At 37.6% G+C, this 18,799-nt stretch overlaps 2 protein-coding genes across 3 annotated transcripts in view; one reads left to right on the forward strand and one right to left on the reverse strand.

Annotated features, from left to right (window-relative positions):
* Window positions 1–1,516: 1,516 nt before the first annotated feature.
* Window positions 1,517–15,995, reverse strand: CD164 (CD164 molecule). Its single transcript, XM_030882872.3, has 6 exons — window positions 15,637–15,995; window positions 12,711–12,794; window positions 11,213–11,284; window positions 9,725–9,760; window positions 5,671–5,727; window positions 1,517–4,016 (listed from the first exon to the last, which is right to left on the reverse strand). Exons 1-6 carry the CDS (start codon window positions 15,824–15,826, stop codon window positions 3,850–3,852), a joined length of 606 nt encoding a protein of 201 aa, XP_030738732.1. The 5' UTR covers window positions 15,827–15,995; the 3' UTR covers window positions 1,517–3,849.
* The window catches only part of SMPD2 (sphingomyelin phosphodiesterase 2), a 53,482-nt gene continuing 42,222 nt past the window's right edge, over window positions 7,540–18,799 (forward strand). Inside the window, exons 1-2 of one of the 2 annotated variants that reach the window (XM_060283499.2) lie at window positions 7,540–7,740; window positions 15,138–17,248. The gene's annotated coding sequence lies outside the window, so the exon portion shown is untranslated. The remainder of the gene's footprint in view (window positions 7,741–15,137; window positions 17,249–18,799) is intronic. The other variant, XM_070043445.1, reaches the window with a different exon arrangement.

Below are 18,799 nucleotides of genomic sequence, written 5' to 3' on the forward strand. Positions count from 1 at the left end.
GCAATAAAAAATTAGCAAGCCTACAAAGAAGTAGGAAAATATGACCCATAATGAGGGGAAAAAAAAGTCAATGAACAGAAACTGACCCAGATGTTAAAAGCTGTTATATGTTCAAAAAGTAAAGATGGAACACGCAGAAACGTGAAAAACACCCAAATTGAACTTTTAAAAGTGACGACACCTGAAATGAAAAACACACTGGGTAAGATTAGAAACAGATTAGACATAGCAGAAGTTAGTGAATTTGAAGATGGTAATAATCTGACATGAAACAGAGAAAGATTTTTTAAAAACCTAAACAGTGCATGGGTAAACTGTAAGTCACCTTCTAGCAGCCTCTGTGTAATTAGAGTCCCCAACACAGAGAATGGAAAGAACAGAAAAAGATACCTGACGAAATAGCTGAAAGTTTTCCAAATGTGATGAAGAACCATAGATCCAAGAAACTCAACAAACCTCAACCACAAGAAACAAAGAAAACTACAGCATAGCACATCACAATCAAAATGCTCAAAATGGTGATAAGGAGAAAAATCTTTAAAGAGGAAAAAAAAAACATGTACTGAGGAACAAAAGATAAAGATGAGATTTCTCATAGGACACGATGCATGTGAGAAGATGATAGATCAACATCATTAAAGGGCTAAAAGCAAAAATGTCAACCTAGAATTCTATATCCAATGAAAACGTCTTTCAAAAACGAAAGCAGACACACAAAAACTGGAAGAATTCATCAACAATACCTGTACCATCAAAACTAGAAATGTTCAAGGTTAAAGGACATCCTTTAGGCAGAAGGTAGATAACACCAGCAACAGGTTATCTATACAAATTAAGGAAGAGCACAGGGATGGTAACTACATGGGGAAATACACAGGACTTTTCATTATCATAAAAAAAAAACCTATTGTGAACACCATTCTTATCAAAATAACAATTTGTCTCTAGCAATGTTTTGGGGAGCCTTCAATACACTCTTCTGGATTTTAAGGCTGATAGGTATTTATTCTCTCTTCTTAGTCCAAGTTCTGTGATTTAATATAGAATATAATGTTGCCCCAAACATGGGCCTAAAGAACCAGATTTCACATACCAGCATGTGGCTTTGTCCTAGATATTTATACCAAAGACTCTGAACAGAAACCCAATTTTACTTTATATGCAATCTGAATAAGGCAGAAAGTCACAAACAAGCTTTCAGATATCTAACAACAGATGGTATTCTGATAAATACTTGCTTAACTAGCACATAAGTAGATGATTTCTAATGATTTGAGGAAGATCAACTTGCATGTCAATCCCACAGGCATACCAAGTCCTCCCTTCAACTATCATTTCTAAGGCTCTGTTCTCCACTGATGAATATGTCCCTTAGTTACTATCTGCTAGTCTTCAGGAGCAATGAAAAACTGAGGAGACAAGCCATCCCCCAACAGACTAAGGTAAACTCACTAGCATTAAACTTCATAATCAAAATATAAAAACATACTTTAGTTAATAAAAAAGAGCAGATTAATCCAACAAACATGTAGATTTATTTAAAATCAGTTTGGTACATGATACAGATTGGTTTTGCAGTTTTTAATGAACTGAAATAGAAATTTCTAAATACAGCAGTGTCTGTGCAACAAATATCTGTAAGGTAAAATAAGGGATTTTAATAGACCTACAATCTGCATGAACAAATCAGATGAAAAATCTGAAAAGGTTTCTATATACCTTCTGGATTAAAAAGAACCCAAAAATTATTAATGGCTCAAGATACTAAACTGCTAAAGGAAGAGGGGAAAAGCCTGTGAGTTCTGTTGTAAGAGCTCTTTTTGTAAAATCTAATTCCATATTATGATTCTGTTAGAGTAGTATTCAAAATTACAGAAGATGAGAGGCTTCATCAGCTATATTTTCACAAAAGTAGCTATAGTGTTAACATTAATGTGTGGCAAGGTATTCCTATCTAGGTAAATGACAATTATACCATTGTAGCTAATTTTTACCACTTTGGGAGAATGGAAATTCTGTATGTTTTCAACTGAATCTTGTATCTTAAAGCACTCACTAAAAACTAATAGCCATGGCACCATAATAAAATTTTTTGTGAGGTACCTAAAATATTACTACTGAGGGAAACAAAAATGTGAGGTAAGCCTACCTTTCCCCAAAAACCTTTGAAGCCAGAGATTTTAAACAATTAAGGCACTTGAAAACATTAGGTATATGTACCAATGTGCAAGTAAAACAAACTTTAGCTGTACCAGCAAGTAAAGAAGAAACAGTAAATCTTCATTTTAAGAACCTTTAATTATCTAAATGTAAGGAATTCTGGCTTATGAAATGGACCAAAGCAACTTGTCATTTCTTACTATAAAATATTGAAAACCAAGTGCTAAACACAGCCACTATAGGCTAAAGAAACTAAAACAAAAAACCTTAATGACCTAGAAAAGCAAAAGCTCATTTTAAACTGATTTAAGCCTCTGAACTAATCCAATGTGTCAAAGGCAGGGAAGAAGTATCCCTCTAAACCTGAAAAAACTAGTGCTTCATAAGGTAGCTAAAGAAATAAAAGTATGCATGCTTATACTACAGCAATTGAAACTCAGAAGAAAAGGATGGAAAAGGAGAAAAAAAGTACAACCTGTTTATCCAGGGCAATCATCATTAAAAATCTACAGTAATCTGATCAACTAAAATTTTTCATGAAATTACACTGCTCACGTTTGCTGTCTCAAAACTTAAAATGATTGTCTCATTTAAAGAGTTAATAAATGATTCTAAAACAACTTCTTTCTTTCTTGCCTTACAGAAGTTACTTTTCCAGAAAGCTTCGTGGAAATCCTTTTAAGGTACAACAGTGTTAGGATAATTTTTTGAAGTACAAAGGAAAATATAATTAAATCAACTTTATCTCTATACTTTTTAACAGCCATAAACAAAACGTTGGGAGATTCAATAGATGAAAGCTTTTGACTTTGTATAACATCCTTTAAATTACTCAGGCTTGAAATAAAGTAGGTAAGTTTTCAATTAAGTACTAACAGTATGGTATCTAAAAGCAGGTTTACTACTGCTCACATCAACAGTTACATCCTCAGACCAACCTTTCCCTTCATTAATGTGAAAGAACAAATCACCAACATTTTAAGTTACAGTCTACCTTTCAGTCTGTCTTTTAAGGCACTGTTCTTTATTTTCTCAATGATATAAGGTGCTTTACAAGTATGAACAATAACCTGCTACACTTTAATGTTTTGTATCCTTTCCATTCATTTCTTTAAATCTGGAATGTAATTCCCTGTGTGGCATCTTTTTTCTAATGTAGAAAAAATAACTTATCAAGCACAAAATTTTACTCTAAGGATATTAAATTTATAAATTTATTCCACTTTTGCAACGATAGCCCCAAATCCACCTGATTGATGCTCATTTGGCACATTCTTCTCAATTCTGGTCACTAAACTACATCCTGAGTTAGGATGAAAAAATGCAGCTTTCAGGCTTTAAAATAACTACATTTAAATTGCCAAAAGAGTCATGAGGTTGTCTGCGCAGGACAATGTTTTCCATCACTTACAGAGTTACATTTGGCATGTCAAGAAGAGAGAACATAATCCCACAGCAGCAGCCATTTAAAATAAAAGAAGACAGCCACAAGGATTCATGCAGAATATTTTACATATTCCCGTTGAGCAAATAGATTTCACTGATTTTTCTTCAAGGGCGATGCTCCTATATGCATCCTTTGAAAAATTAAAGATCCTAGAATAGCGTCTTCCATGTGGGACATCTTGAAAGATAATGTTTTGGTTTCAGTGAGTTACACACCAGTCCTTGTTAATTTAGCGGGTCTGTTTACAGAGTGTGGTAGTTTCGTTCTTTAGATTTGCAGAATTTATAGAGAAAGAAAATTACAGCCTGCACACCCAAGACAAGGACAATTCCGCCAATGAAACTGGCTGCATCAAACGTAGACTTCCGCGCAGGTTGTGTAGTCGGAGCTGAAGTGGTATTAGTTGTACCTGTTAAATGAGATGAAAGAAATAACAACACTTAATAAGTCTCATGATCCTCTATAATTTCAAGACTCACCTGAGCTTCTTTTTTGCCATGTGTTAAATTCTATGAAGTATTTCCTCTCGTGTCAAGTCTTTACAGCTTCCTAATTGAGGAAGACGACCATTTACCAATCCCGTTCTTCATTCTATCCAGCAACATCAAATGGTCAATGCTGCTATATAATTTCAAATATGAAAATGACAAAAATGACTCTCCTGGCACATTATGCCCTGGGAACATGTCAAGCACTTTTAAAACCTGGTTTCTTCAGACTACATATTTTAGTTAATTGCTAGAGTAAATATTAATATTTGTGTTTAAAATTTATACAACTTTTGCATTTTACTAAATATATAAGGTAAATAAAAATTTGATTAGTTTTTCAAATTACAAAAGTAATCTTAATAATCTACAATTATAATCTTATAAATCTTCAATTTGTAATTCTAACAAGCAGAACTCACCATTAAAGACATTTAAATTTTACTCTGAAAATGTTATAATGAAAAAGTATTACCAAAGGAAATAAAGCACAAAAATTTAAATTCCTTTTCAGGCAGTAAAATGTTTCAACAAGAAACAAAACAAAAATTCCTTTTCAGAGACTAAAATGTTTCAAGTGGAGCACCAGCCACTTTAACAAAAAGCAACTTCTTTCTTTTTTTAAAATTTTTGGCTGTGCCACGCGGCACACAGGATCTTCGTTCCCCGACCAAGGGATCCAACCCACGCCCCCTGCAGTGGAAGTGTGGACTCTTAACCACTGGACCACCAGGGAAGTCCCAACAATTTTATATTTAAAATAAAGTTTATTTTCTTAACTGGAATAGCAAATAAACACTGGTTCCTGTGGCTGTATAAGTTGGCCAGCTTTAAAATTAATTACAACTGTTCTGTATTTCTTCTTGTGAAGACAGAATGGCTTCGCTGCAATTTAGAGAAAGGTAGCACAAGAATGAAACCAAAAGGATCAAAAAACCCATAAAATATTCATGAGAATCAAAACAGTATTATAAATATGGCTGGAGGGAAGGGTTCCTAACCTGTGTACCTACAGTGCCCTGTGGCATAACCTAAATATGATTTAGTTAATAACATGTCAAATCATTAATTAATAAAAAGTTAATTTTCACACACACTATCAAAGGTTATAAAGGAATATAAGAAATGGTAAGAAATATGAGGTGCACATTTGGTAGTGATCTTGGCTTTTTAGACCCTTCACAGCAAAAAGGATGGCTATATTACCTTCACTCAAATTGCCATGGTCTAATACAGCACACAACAAATCCCTAACAATAATCAGTATTTAATTTTTAAGTTATAAGAAATTAGATTTCACCTACAGGTTGTACTGAAAGGGTTTTGGAAAACCATTACTGTTTAATTCTAACATGTCATGCCAAATGTGATTACACTTTAAAAATCCAGAAGAGGACTCTCAGCAAACCTATCTTATTGCTTTAACAGCCTACTATCTTGGTCCTCCAAATACAAGAGATGAATTTCAGTTCATAACTATTCATGAATAAAATTGGACAGTGATAGCAGAAATAGTAAAAGGCAACACAGCACACACATCCTACCCCGCTGTTAGTTTAAAAAAACCTCAATTACCTGATGTAGTAGCTGTGGTGGAAGCTGTAGAAGGGGAAGGCGGAGTTGTGGTTTTAGCTGGAATGTAAACAAAATGTATTAAAATTTTAAATTTCTCAATTATCTAGCATCTTTTAGAAACACTACTACCACTTCAACATGCTTTCAAATTGTTTAGAGAATAAAGGCCAAATCTCAGTTAATGGTTCAATAACATATCTATGCATCCAAAATATTAGCTCTGAAGTATATTTTAAAACATTAAGCAATCAAAAACTTCTATCTATGTTAACATCTATGTACATATCTAGGTATAAAAATTTATGTATACACTTGGATAAAGTTGCAAAAAGACACACAGAAGGGCAAGAATTAGTATTTAGGTGAGGGAACTACAAGTTCTTTCCCAATAATCTTGCTTCCAAGACAAAAACTATTAACTTTAATAAGTCAGGTAAGAAACAAATACAATTCAGTCTATGTAAGTATCAAGATTTGCTTATCTTCTTCATTTCCAGGGCTTGGCAAACTTTTCTTAATGAGGCAGACAGTAAATATTTTAGACTTTGTGCACTGTGTAATGCACCAGCAGTCAAAGACAACAAGCAAATGAATGGACATGGCTGTGTTCCCAAAAATTTTATTTAAAAGAACAGGTGCCCTGGGGCCATCATTCCCCATCTAAATGATATTAAGAGCCCAAGGGTAAGCTCTCTCTACCATACTGCATGAGTGTCTCTAAAGAAATGCACTCATGGGAAGAATCAGTTTGAATGTAAAAACATTTTAGGAACTAAAGCACTATATTGAGACTTCTGATAGTATCGATACTACTAATAGATATTAGCAAACGCTATGATATGTTCACACACATTTATTTGTACCCCTTTCTCTCTAACTGTAAGCACCGCGGTCCAGCTCTTGGTTGGACATTTAGGTCATCTTTCATTTCTGCATGCTATGAACATCTTACAGGGTAATATTTGATCTCATCTCTGATAGGACTGATTCTTATACAGAATTCCTAGATTAGAGGGTATGGTTATTTTAAGACTCATAATCCCTTCAAAGTTTTTGTTGCTTATACATTCTGTGAAACAAAAAATATACTTCATAAATTAAACATATATCAAATTCTTTTCAATCTTAAAATACTAATTTTGTCTGACAACCTTAGGGGAAAAAATTTGCAAATTTGCTATTTGTTTCTCACTACCACCCTCTGAACATGGTAAAAGATATATATATATATATATATATATGTATTTTAATTTTGAAATCTGCACTGGTTTAAATCTCTGAAGCACCAGAAGCCCACTACATAATCAATGAAGGCAGAGCTATGAGGTTTAATTTTTGGGTATTTGTAAAAGTTGCCCTTTTAAAAAAATAATTCATTTTTTGAAATAGGCAAAACATTTACATATTTTTACTTTTAACCAAAGTATTACACTGGTAAAATTTTCAAAATCAGGCACTACTTAGGGAATACCTTGTTGACCTACCCTATGTTCCTTTCATTTAAAAAAATAATTCATAGGTTATAAAAGCTGCTACTGGTGATAGAAAATTTAGAAAATACAGTAGAAGCATTTAAGTGACTCTATCATTCTGAGAAACATGTTACTTCCTGCTGGCCATTTTTCTAGACATGTATACAACAAAAAAATAAAATTGTACTGGAACTACTTAACACAGTTTGTTTTCTACTTAATATATTTTCCACTGTATTTCTAATATAATTTAGTCATTCTACTGTAAGATATTATGTTACCTATAAATATTTTTATTTATGTTTATAATACTTATATTATTTGTACTGGTGTTAGACTATATAATTAACCTCACTGAAAGCCTATCTACATAAATCAGATTCTCCTTGCATCGTTTCTTTAACAGTTCCTTTATTTCTCACTTGCTCTCTTCAGCAGCTGACATGGAAAGAGACCATATAAAGGCTGCTCTTCAACCACTAATTACCACTCAATTGATGCATTTTCTGCAAGCAAGCCCTGACCTCCTTCCACTTCACAGAACCAAAGAGAGAAAACAAAAGACACTCAAGGAGATCACAGGAGAACCCAGTGTAGAGTAAGTAGAACTACATCAAGATTCATAAGGAAGAAATGAAAAGCAACCCACAATAGTTTTGGGGAAACTATTTCCTCCTCTGCCCCTCTCTGTTCATATCCTACCTTCTGGAAATCCGTATTCTTTCAGTATCTCTGCTTTCATCAACTTTTAACACATCCTCCTTGTCAATGACTTCTGGTGGTTTTATCAGCACACAACTGTTTGCTCTCCAAAATACTTTCTGTAGAATTTGCAGATTTCCATGGAGTGACTACTCCCATTGTAGCCATTAATTCAAGCTGCCAACATAGTATCACTGAGGGTACGGGGGGATGAGCTGTGCCAGCAGAAGCTGGTACAAGCTAGCTCAACACTGCCAAAGTCTTTCAAAATGAGTTCTAAGCCTCGTTACACCATTTGACTACTTTTTCCTCTGAAAAACTACACTTAAAACGCCTACACACACAAACACAGGTTTTCTTAGGCACACGTCTCTGGGCTTACTTCTCTGCCCATCCCTACTCAGTTTCTTATCCAGTCCTCTTCCCACCTCTTAGACATTACTGTTCCCAAGAGCCTGGTCCTCAAGCCCTGTTCTCTCTCAAAGCTGCTCCAGTGGACTCTACCACTGCCTACAATGGTTAACTTATCTGTGCTGTGTAGCAGAGTTCTCCCATCACCTCAATCATCAAGTGCTTTCCTTTCTACTTCCTAAGCCAATTTGCATACATCTGCAACTCCTCCGCTATTAGTTCTCTAGAATTACTGCAATAGCATATCTCATCTGTGTTCACTCTTGCCTCTTTCCACTCACCTCTCTACACAGTTAAAGTAAGTTATTTTATTAAAATGCAAATCTCATCATGCTTCAAACCCACCAGCAAAGTATACAATGGCACGTCCCAATCTGGCTCTTGACCTGTTGACTGTCCAGCTTAACTTGTTCTCGCCTTGTACTGGACACTCCAAATGCCAATTCCCTGACTTTATTATACTCTTTTACCTCTCCTTCACATGAGCTAACCAGCCTGCTCCACTTGGGAAGTTCCTCTCGGATTTTACCAGTGTAATTTCAAGACTCAGTCAACATCTCCAGGAAGCTGTCACCACATATTACTCAACACACACACCTTCCTACAAATCCCCCAACACACTGTGCTTCCCGACCTTTCATAGTTCCTACAACAGACAAAATACTATCTTACTTGTGTTCCTATATCCCTATCTTCTAGCCTAGTACTTGTCGTGGAGAAAATGTTTTTTAATTATTTAGTCTTACTATCAAATTGGTAAAGATTTTTACAAGGAGATATTATTTAATTGCTGTTGAAGATGTGGTAAAAAACTTTCCAGTTGTTGATAGGAATGAAAAGCATATCTTTCTGGAAAGCAATCATTATTAAGAGTCTTAAGATAATCATATCCTCTGACAGAGAATGCTGTTTCAATCAATCCTACCAGAGATGACAGCAAATACTTTCCTATAAGATATTCACTGCATGAAGAATGAAAGATGATCTAACTATCCAACCAAGAGTAGATGGGTAAAGTGCATACAACAACGTGTGCAGTTAACAGGGAGAACAATTCAAACCTGCATGGCCATATCATCCAATTTCCTAATAAGTATATTTATTTAGATACACAAAGAGAAAAGTCTGGAAGAACTGAAAACCTTTTGGTGTACCTATGGATGATGAGAATTAATTTCCTTTAGGCTTCTATATTTCCTTAGAGTTCCACAAAACGCACAAAAAGCTGTTTGCAGACTCAATGTACAAAGCTATGGCAAATCTGCTCAAATTCAATGAACGTGAAACACTATAGTTATGTTTCACTGTCCCAAATAGTACACGTTAATGTAATTACTGTAGTCCAAGACTACGTCTACTCATTTTTAAAATCATACTGATTTTTAGATATTTAATTACTAAAGTTATTCATCAAAAAAAGCTTAAAAACCTTCAAAGGAGGGGGAAAAGAGTCAATTATCTTGTATTACCTGTAGAATTGGTTGGCAATGGTGTGGCAGTGGGCACTATTTAAAAAAACAAACACACATGTAAGTCAAAGCTGTCTAAAATATCACAATCTGTAACACTATTTCCCAACCTGCAGTCATCTGAGTGCCACTTTCACAATGTTTTCATTTAAGTGCCACATATGGAGTAGATAGTTGCTCTGTCCCAATATTGGCCTTCCCTTCTTTCGAAATAGCACCAATTTTTAGTGACACCCTCCCATGCAAAGACATTTCTTAGCCTCCCCTGCAGCTAGGTAGCCATGTGCAACTGCTAGGAAGTATCTGTAAGGTAGGGGTCTCTCACTTTCCCTTCCTCTTCCTGTTGGCAGGAAAACCATTTTGATGGCTGGAACATAAGCATTCACCTTGGAGAATAAGGTCAAAGCCATTTCTGAGGAATGACACAGTAAAAACCTAGAAGGAGCCTGGGTCTAATGGTTGTAGAGATGCCTCTCTAGCCCTCTAGCTGCACTGAAACCCAGATTTCCTTTACACAAGAGCCAAACTAATCTATCAATTAAACCATATTAATTTGGGGTTTTATGTCCTTGATAGCCAAAACTAATTCTAACTGATACATCATCAAATCAGTAGAATTACTTATTCAGTTTTTCTTCAATGTATTTTAAAATTCTATACTTAATCTTACTTCTAAACAATATTATCATAAAATCACAGGTACACACACATTAGATATTAAAACTGTTTGTTCATTTACCACCTAAACCATATTATGGACTCTACATTGGGTATAACTGATCTCATACTAATCAAAGTTTCAGTTACAAAGTTCAAGTTGGGATGGGGGGAGGCGAGAGGAATGGGGAAACCCCTACCAAAATTAAACAGTTACAGGTAGTCTTTCAAGGTTACTGACACACTCCAGAAAAATCTTTTATTCTATTTATTATCTACACACCAAATTAGGAGTTTGACTTTCCAATTAATTTATAATCTTGTTAGAAAAATCAGTTTTCATCTAGGAATTTTTAAAAACTATTTCCTGGGCAGAGTAAAGGTTAAATAACCAAGTTCCCCAAACCAAAGTACAGAAAATGGAGGAATACAGAGAGGATTCATTTAACCATAGCACAAACTGATCCAGACTGTGATAATCACCAGTACCATAATCAAGAAAGTGCCAGAACAAGGTTGTCCAGGCCTGTAAAATGCAAATAAAGAGAGGGTGTAAAATACAGTGAGTATCTGGAAGAGTTAAAAAAAAAAACACAGAGGAGGAGATATCTGTACAGCACTCCACAGTATGTACCAGCAAATGACTAAATCAAGCTTCAGAACACTGTCCTTTCAGCAATCAATATGAATATACTATTCAGATCCAAGTTTGTAATGAGATTAGAATTATGGAAATGCTTTAAACCAAATATTGAAATAAGCCTTCCCGAGGCAATGATCTTCCTTACCTCTTTGTAGCCACTTTTCCCAGACGCCAATGTGAATACTTACCAGTACAGAATTCGGTGCTGTTCACCACCTTGCAATCACTAACTGTTGAATTATCTGAACAGTAGCTTTTACCTGTTATTGGAAGGGGACGGGAAGAGCAACAATTATTCACATTATCTTTGACTTTGTTACTATGCTCCAGAGTTGCTTCCAAAAATCGAACTCAGGTATAAACTCTCTAGAAGTCCACAGATAAACAAAATACTTTGTTATTATCTTTTCCCCCTTGTTTTAGACATATTACACAGGATCTCTCCAAACATCCTTTTAAAATCCACATGAATATACTGAACAGATAAGTCAGAAACACGTATATCTCAGAATTGTGGTACTATACCAGGAAGGTTGCTAGAATCCACAAGAGGGCTGAGTCAGTAGGGGGAAGTCCTTAGAAACTAATAAAGGCTTAGTAAACATGAGAGGTGCCCCATAGCAGCAGTGGGATCTCTGTTCCAGATCTCTGCTTTAGTCTTCTACACTTTCTAAAACCACTTTCCTGGATGGGAAGACTTGTAGCACCAGCAAGGGAAAGCCTTCCCCAACATATCCTACAGTAAGGCAGGCATTCAATCTCCAAAACTTGCCAACTCTGCCATACAAGAGGGGAGGGGCACACTCTTAAATTCCATTTTATCACCTAAAGAAAAGTGACCCTTATACAACAAAAAAGTTAATTTAATTCAAACTTAAGCTAATACCTTAATTTTAAAAGAGGCTTTTAAACTTTGTTACGTAGTGACATAATTGCCAGAACTCTTCAATTTTTCAATGAAGAATAAAAAGCTTAACATGTAGCTTTGGCTTTTTCTTTATATATAAAACAAAAAACCTGAGAAATTGTTTTACTGATAAGAAAAAAATGCAACCATCTTACCTTAAGAAAACAGAATAATTTATGATGTAATCCGGTGGTTCTAACAAAAACCTTATTGGCATTTCAAACTATCTCCATCTAGCTCTTTATCCCTCAATCAAATTAAAGACAACTTTAAAACTTAACAGTAGCACAAAAAAAGTCACTCTTTTCCCACCTCATTCTCCCATATCTAAGTATCCAACAATGCTTCATAAGGTCTCTTTATAGTTCATCTAGTAGGACATCTACAGAAGATAAATGCCTCAAACATTTTACTGGGGAACAGTTTTCAGGGGAAAATTCCACAGCTTTCTCTCACAGCTAATTTCAGAGTACTAGTACACTTAACCTAACCACAAAGGTCTAAAATTTCTTCTCCTTTTAAAGCTATCGAGCCTTAATTATCAAGTCTAAGAAATTAAAGGGGGGAGCATGGGAGACAACAAAAGATTTTAGGGAGAGTATTAAGCAATTGGTTTAAGTTTAAAGGAAAAGTATTTGATTTGCAAAATAAGTAATGCACACCATCCCAAATGTTTTACATAAGTTTCAAGTGTTCAAGAATACCTTGCAGTATTTTTTAAATGTTAGAACAAAACAATACTGAACTCTCAAAATTAAAGCAATCCCAAAGTTTCTTACCTTTACACTCTATCCAAAAGCAGGTAGTGTTAGCAGCATTAGGGTCAAAACAGGAAACACAGTTGTTGCGGCTTTCACAGATTTCTGGGGGTAGGAGTGGGGGTTAAAATATATAAAATCAATTAATTGGTATCTTATTTTGAGTTTGTACTAGTTACCGTTTTTAAACAACAGCAAGTATTACATACAGTACCAGACTTACTATTGCAAGAAAATGGCAAAACTGTATAACCCATCCACAGATGAATGGATAAATGTGTTATACACATACAAGGGAATACTATTCAGCCATTAAAAAAAAAGAAATCCTTTTATACACTACAACATGGATGAACCTTGAGGACATTATGCTAAGTGAAAATAGCCAGTCACAGAAGAACAAATACTGCATGATTCCACTTATATAAAGTATCTAAAATGGTCAAAGTCTGAAGCAGAAAGTAAAATGGTGGTTGCCAGGAGCTGGGAGAGGGGAAATGGAGGTTTGCTGTTCAATGAGTATAAAGCTTCAAGGAAGATGAAAAATTCTGGAGATCTTCTGTGCTAATAGTTAATACTGTACAGTACACGTAAAAATCTATTAAGAGGGTAGATCTTACGTGTTCTTTTAAAACCACACACAGAAAAAAAAACATTATAAAGTGGCTTACTAAAAAATTCCTATCATTATAAAAAACTTATGAAGCCAGAAGTCAACTCAAGAGAAAGGGGGGAAAAAGCATAAGCTAGTGGGAACGCTCAATATTTCTTGGTACCTATCTAAACAACCCCTTTTTGCACAGCAACTATTTCAGACACTCAAGAGTTTGAGTGTTCCTTAAAAAAGAAAAATACTGGAAAAAAGGCTGTTGCGAGGCCAACACTATACACAAGGAAATCACTGCCCCAAAACATGAGATGTGAACTGCAATTTTTAATAGTAATAAAGATTTATTACAGGTTGAACCCAAGCTCCGATGATGCCTATCCTGAAAAATCTGAGATCGGTAATTCATAAACGGTCCGCTCTTTCCGGGGTTTTCCATGACGGGAGGATAAGAGACAACACATCTGGAGGGGGCTACAGTCACATAATTTAACAAGTTAGCAAGGTCTTTGTCAATAATTTAAGCCAAACGGCTCTGAGACAGGACATCTAAGGCAGCTAACTACAATTCAAAGTCTGGACAAACAAATGGACTATAGAGTTAGGCTCTATACATTTTCCTAGAAGCTAGATGCCTCCAAAAAACATTCTCATTTGCTTTCCCCGTGCCTAAAAAATAGTTCTGCATAAACACATTGCATTTCAATATTTATCAGAGATTGGTACATACACCGTACCCTTTGGGGAGTGGCAGGGAGTCACAAAGTAGAAATAAGTTCTTCAGAGGTTTGTATACACATGAAAAATGCTAGTTGTTTAAAATCTTCTGTGCTTGATGATGAATATTTGGGTAGCATAGTGTATGTTATTTACAATGAACTAAACTTGCTGCCTTTCAGGCTGCAGTTTATCCAACCACCACTTAACATAAAACACAAATCATCTCCTTTGCACTCATTTCAATTACACAAGTGCAATTAACATATTTCCAAGCCTCTCTTTAAACACACACACACCCCACCCCAACGCCCCCCCCCGAAAAAAATTCTAGGAGGAAACTACCAAATAAGCGGAAAACAAATTCTGCTCTATCATCTTAGAAATAGTGCAGTTAGAATCTCCAGTATTGTACTGCAATTTCCTTTCTTCATTAAAAGATGTTTGAATTTTACCATTACATCTTTCTAAATTTAACAAATAACATTAAGTTTACTATATATGTCATTAAACTCCTACAAAATACAAAAACTAGAGAAGATATTGTAAAACAACGTGATCGGCCTAAAAAAAAAAGGTAAAAATTCTTACACTTCAAGTCTTCGGTCTATATGCCAGTTACTCCTTACCGAATATTAACTAGGATAACCAATCACACTAGACTGCAAGTTTTAAATATCTAAGGTTCTTCACCTTAATTTAAAATTTATCTTCCCTCCTCTCGTGCGTGTTGTCACGGCATTGACAATTTCTGCTGTAAGATTCAGTGTATGCCTCAACCAGTCTCCAAATCGACTGCAGAGCTTAACAAAAGGTCCTGATCTAGTTTTAGAAGAACGACAAACCTGGGTTCCAATCTCAGCCTCACAATCTACTAAACACACGGTTCTGGCGGAGTTACTTTATCTCCATCCACCTCCTAGGTTTCACCACTTATCTTCTAGTTTAGCCTAAAATACTAACAGATACATGCGAAGCACCGGGTACACGAATGGGTACTTTTTCTCCTTTGCACACAACACGGAGTGCAAAATTTTAATTAATTAAATGCTCAAGCCTCAAATATATCCCATACCTATCCGCAAAACCGATATAATTAAATATCAAACGACTTATTTTTTCAGACCTAGGGCTGAGACACCAGCAAACATTAGTTTGCAGCGTCTCTTTCCTTCTTTCGCCAACTTCGGGAGAAGCCTCCCTTCGAAAAGAAGACCTGGGTGGACAAACGACTAACCCCAGAGAGAGGGAGTTCGGTCTCATCGCCAACTTTGGAGGCGGTAGCCTCGCCCCATAATCAACCTCACTGCCGCCACCACGGAAGAAAGCCACGTCCCCTCTTCGGAGCCTGAAGTGAGGATGGAGATTACGAGGCACTTTTAAACAACACCTCCAGGCGGGCAGGACACTGTTGGGCCGGAAACAGCCCAACGGCCCCAAGGCTCAGCCGCCCCTTCCCCCCGGGGCGATCCCCAACAGCGGCCACTTCGGCCCGTCCCCGGCCGGACTCGGACGGGCCGCCATGTTGCCGGACCGCGGCCCGCCCCGGCCCCGCGCGCACCACCGGCAGGGAGAGGGCCGGCGGGGGGGCGAGAGCAGAAAGCCCGTTGGGCCGGCGCCCACCTGGTGCTGGAGTGGTGACCGTCGGGAGGGTCAGCGGCGGCACCGGCTTTGTCGTGTTGGTGGTGGTGGTCGGTAGAACCGAAGGTGCAGTCGTGTTCGGGGCCAGGGTGGTGTTCTGAGCTGCGGTCATCACGCAAAGCGAGGCCAGGCAGCCAGCGGCCAAAAGCAGCGGGCGAAAGAGCCCCGACATCGCGTTCTCCGCGCTGGCCTTGGAGCAAAAGCTAAGACACCCAACGTTGCGCCCGTCCCTCCGTCTCCTGCGGCGCCGCCTCTCAGACCCGGCTCCCCCCGCGGGAGCGCGCCGGTGTCACGTGAGGGCGGCGTGCGGAGGCGGGGAGCCGGCGATACCAACTGGAATCCTACGGAAGGGGGAACAGAGGAATCGAGAGGAAACTGAGGCAAGATTTTCCCCAAAGCGACTGTACCGGCCAAGCGAAGAAACTGCCTAGACACAGGAAACTCTTATCTGCCCTAAGGTTGCCACACAGGGCGCGGCTGGGCTTTTCTCGTTCCTGTAATAGAGAAGGCTTCCCCCCGGCTTAGATGGAACAACCTACATGATGTGGCGACGGAGTCCTGGCGAACGACCAGCTTGGTCCCACGTGACCTCCGGGGCAGCACTTCCCAGACCTGAGACCCGCTGGGCGGAAGTTGTTTTCAGGCGTTTAGTTGAGAAAGAATTAAGTTAGTACTGTCCTCCCGCGTTCCCAACGTGCTTGCATAAGTATGCTTCGTAGGACCCGCGCTTTTTTCCTTGAAAGTCGATTTTGCTGGAATTCTGTAACCTTGTGCTGGGACACCCCAGGGAAATGGAGGCACCACGCGGTTAAGGAGTTTCTGCTCCGCCGCCCACGTAATGTGAGCGGCTGAAACACCGAAAGCGGTCTCCTGCCTTCCAGCCGAGAACGCACACTGTCTACCTCTGTTACGCTTTCCCACCCTGACTTATCTAAATCTGGCGATTTCAGCCAGCGGTAGCAGCAGCCAGTCTGTGCCACAGCTGTAGTCGAAGAATCAAAGAAAGAAAGACGCTACGGGTTGGAAATCCATCTGGTCTGTTCCCACCCCCACTTTACAGGTGAAGAAACCGAAACTTAAAAAGAGACTTGACCGTAAAGCACAATTGCTTGGCGTCAGGGCCGGTTTTCGAAATGCCTGTTAATATTCTGTCACAGCTCAGGCTTTTAGTAAGGGTGAGCGCCATCTGATGCCCAACTCACAAAAATATTCAGAGGTGCATCCATGCTTATATCAAATGGTAAAACTTAGGTTATAAAAGCTGTATTTAACGCTGTTTTCAGCTATTTGTATTTATCATCTAATTTTAATTACGTGCATTTAGTCTAATAAAATAACAACATCAGTTGCTTTTGAGATCTGCTTTTCTATGGAAACCCCAAAAAAGAAGACTGCATAAGTGCTTTATCATTTTTTACCTAAACTTGAAGCCTTTCCTAACCCTAAAATCGAATCAGTGCGATGCTTCTGTACCCTCATGACTATGAATATTTGTTCCATCAACTACACTAGTTGGAGATTTGCTTGGATGTAAACAAGAAACTCGGTTTTTGACTGATCCGACCTATGGCCAGAAGCGTGAGAGTACAGACAAGTAAGTAAGTGAGGTCTCATTATCAGCCTTCAAACAAAGAAAGGTATTTCTTTTCTCAGGATATTTCTCACACGGTATTTATTTAGCACATAACCATCTGACACCAGACCAAATGAAGGCACGAGTCAACTTTTTTTTTAATATTTATTTATTCATTTGGTTGCGCCGCATCTTAGTGGTGGCTCGCAGGCTCCTTAGTTGTGGCATGCATACTCTTAGTTGTGGCATGCATGTGGGATCTAGTTCCCTGACCAGGGATTGAACCCCGGCCCCCTGCATTTGGAGCACAGAGTCTTAACTACTGCACCACCAGGGAAGTCCCTCATTGTAGTTTTGACTTGCATTTCTCTAATAATTAGCCATATTGAGCATCTTTTCATGTGCCTGTTGGCCATCTGTATGTCTTTTTTGGATAAATGTCTTGTTTAGATCTTCTGCCCATTTTTTGATACAGTTGTTTGGTTTTTTTGTTACTAAGTTCCATGAGCTGTTTATATATTTTGGAAATTAAGCCCTTGTCGGTTGCATCCTTTGCAAATATTTTCTCCCAGTCCGCAGGTTGTTTTTTCGCTTTGTTTATGGCTTCCTTTGCTGTGCAAAAGCTTTTACATTTGATTAGGTCCAATTTGCTTACTTTTGTCTTTATTTATTTTGCCTTGGGAGACTGACCTAAGAAAACGTTGCTACGATTTATGTCAGAAAATGTTCTGCCTATGTTCTTTTCTAGGAGTTTTATGTTGTCATGTCATATTTAAGTTAAGCCATTTTCATTTTATTTTTGTGTATGATGTAAGGGAGTGTTCTAACTTCATTGATTTACATGCGTATAATACAGTTTTAACATGTATTAAACCTTGTGTAATATTTAAATAACTTTCAACAAAACTAGAGAAGGATTAACAGTGAGCTAAAACTGTGTATTCGTATTCTTACTGTTCACACTGATTAGGATTGGTGATAAAATACTAGATGCTCTCCACTTGGACTATGGTATTTCCTTGATAATTGTTCCAGGGTTTCATTACACTTTAAAGCAGGTGTTCTCAACCTTGGCTGAAAATAGGAACCACCCAGACGTTTTGAAAAATACTGATGCCTGGGTACTGATTTAATTCATCTGGAATAAAGTCTGGGCTTTAGGAGTTGTAAAAACTCCCCAGGTGTTTCTTGTCTGCAGATTAGGTTGCAAACCACTACTTTACCCTTGCTTCTCAAAGCCTGGTTCATGAACCAATACCATTCATACCACTTGAAAACTTGTTAGAAATGCAGGTCAGGCCTCACCTCAGACCTCCTGAATCACAATCTGCATTTTAACGAGATCCATATGTGCACCTATTAAAGTCTGAGAAGACTGCTTTGTACTATAACCTGTGGAGAACTATTCTCCTAAGTGGCCGCAATTCTTAGTGGTGAATCCTCTACAAAATTACATCAAGCAAGACATGTTGTGAAGTTTTTGTTTCTTTATTTGGGTTTTTGCTTGTTTTACAAAGGTATGTAAGGTTATGGTACAAGCAACACAAAACTATTGGATATGCAGGAGTCTTG

The sequence above is a fragment of the Globicephala melas genome, chromosome 14, assembly GCF_963455315.2.
Source record: "Globicephala melas chromosome 14, mGloMel1.2, whole genome shotgun sequence".
NCBI classification, from domain to species: Eukaryota; Metazoa; Chordata; class Mammalia; order Artiodactyla; family Delphinidae; genus Globicephala; species Globicephala melas.

Bases quoted from the DNA above. Each gene is read 5' to 3' on its own strand.
- CD164 (XM_030882872.3), bottom strand. From the start codon at position 15,826: ATGTCGGGGCTCTTTCGCCCGCTGCTTTTGGCCGCTGGCTGCCTGGCC. The intron at 11,285-12,710 runs GTAAGAAACTTT...TTCCAATAACAG, and splicing joins CTTTTGGATAGAGTGTAAAG to GTAAAAGCTACTGTTCAGAT. The intron at 4,017-5,670 runs GTAATTGAGGTT...CTCATTTAACAG, and splicing joins CACCACAGCTACTACATCAG to GTACAACTAATACCACTTCA.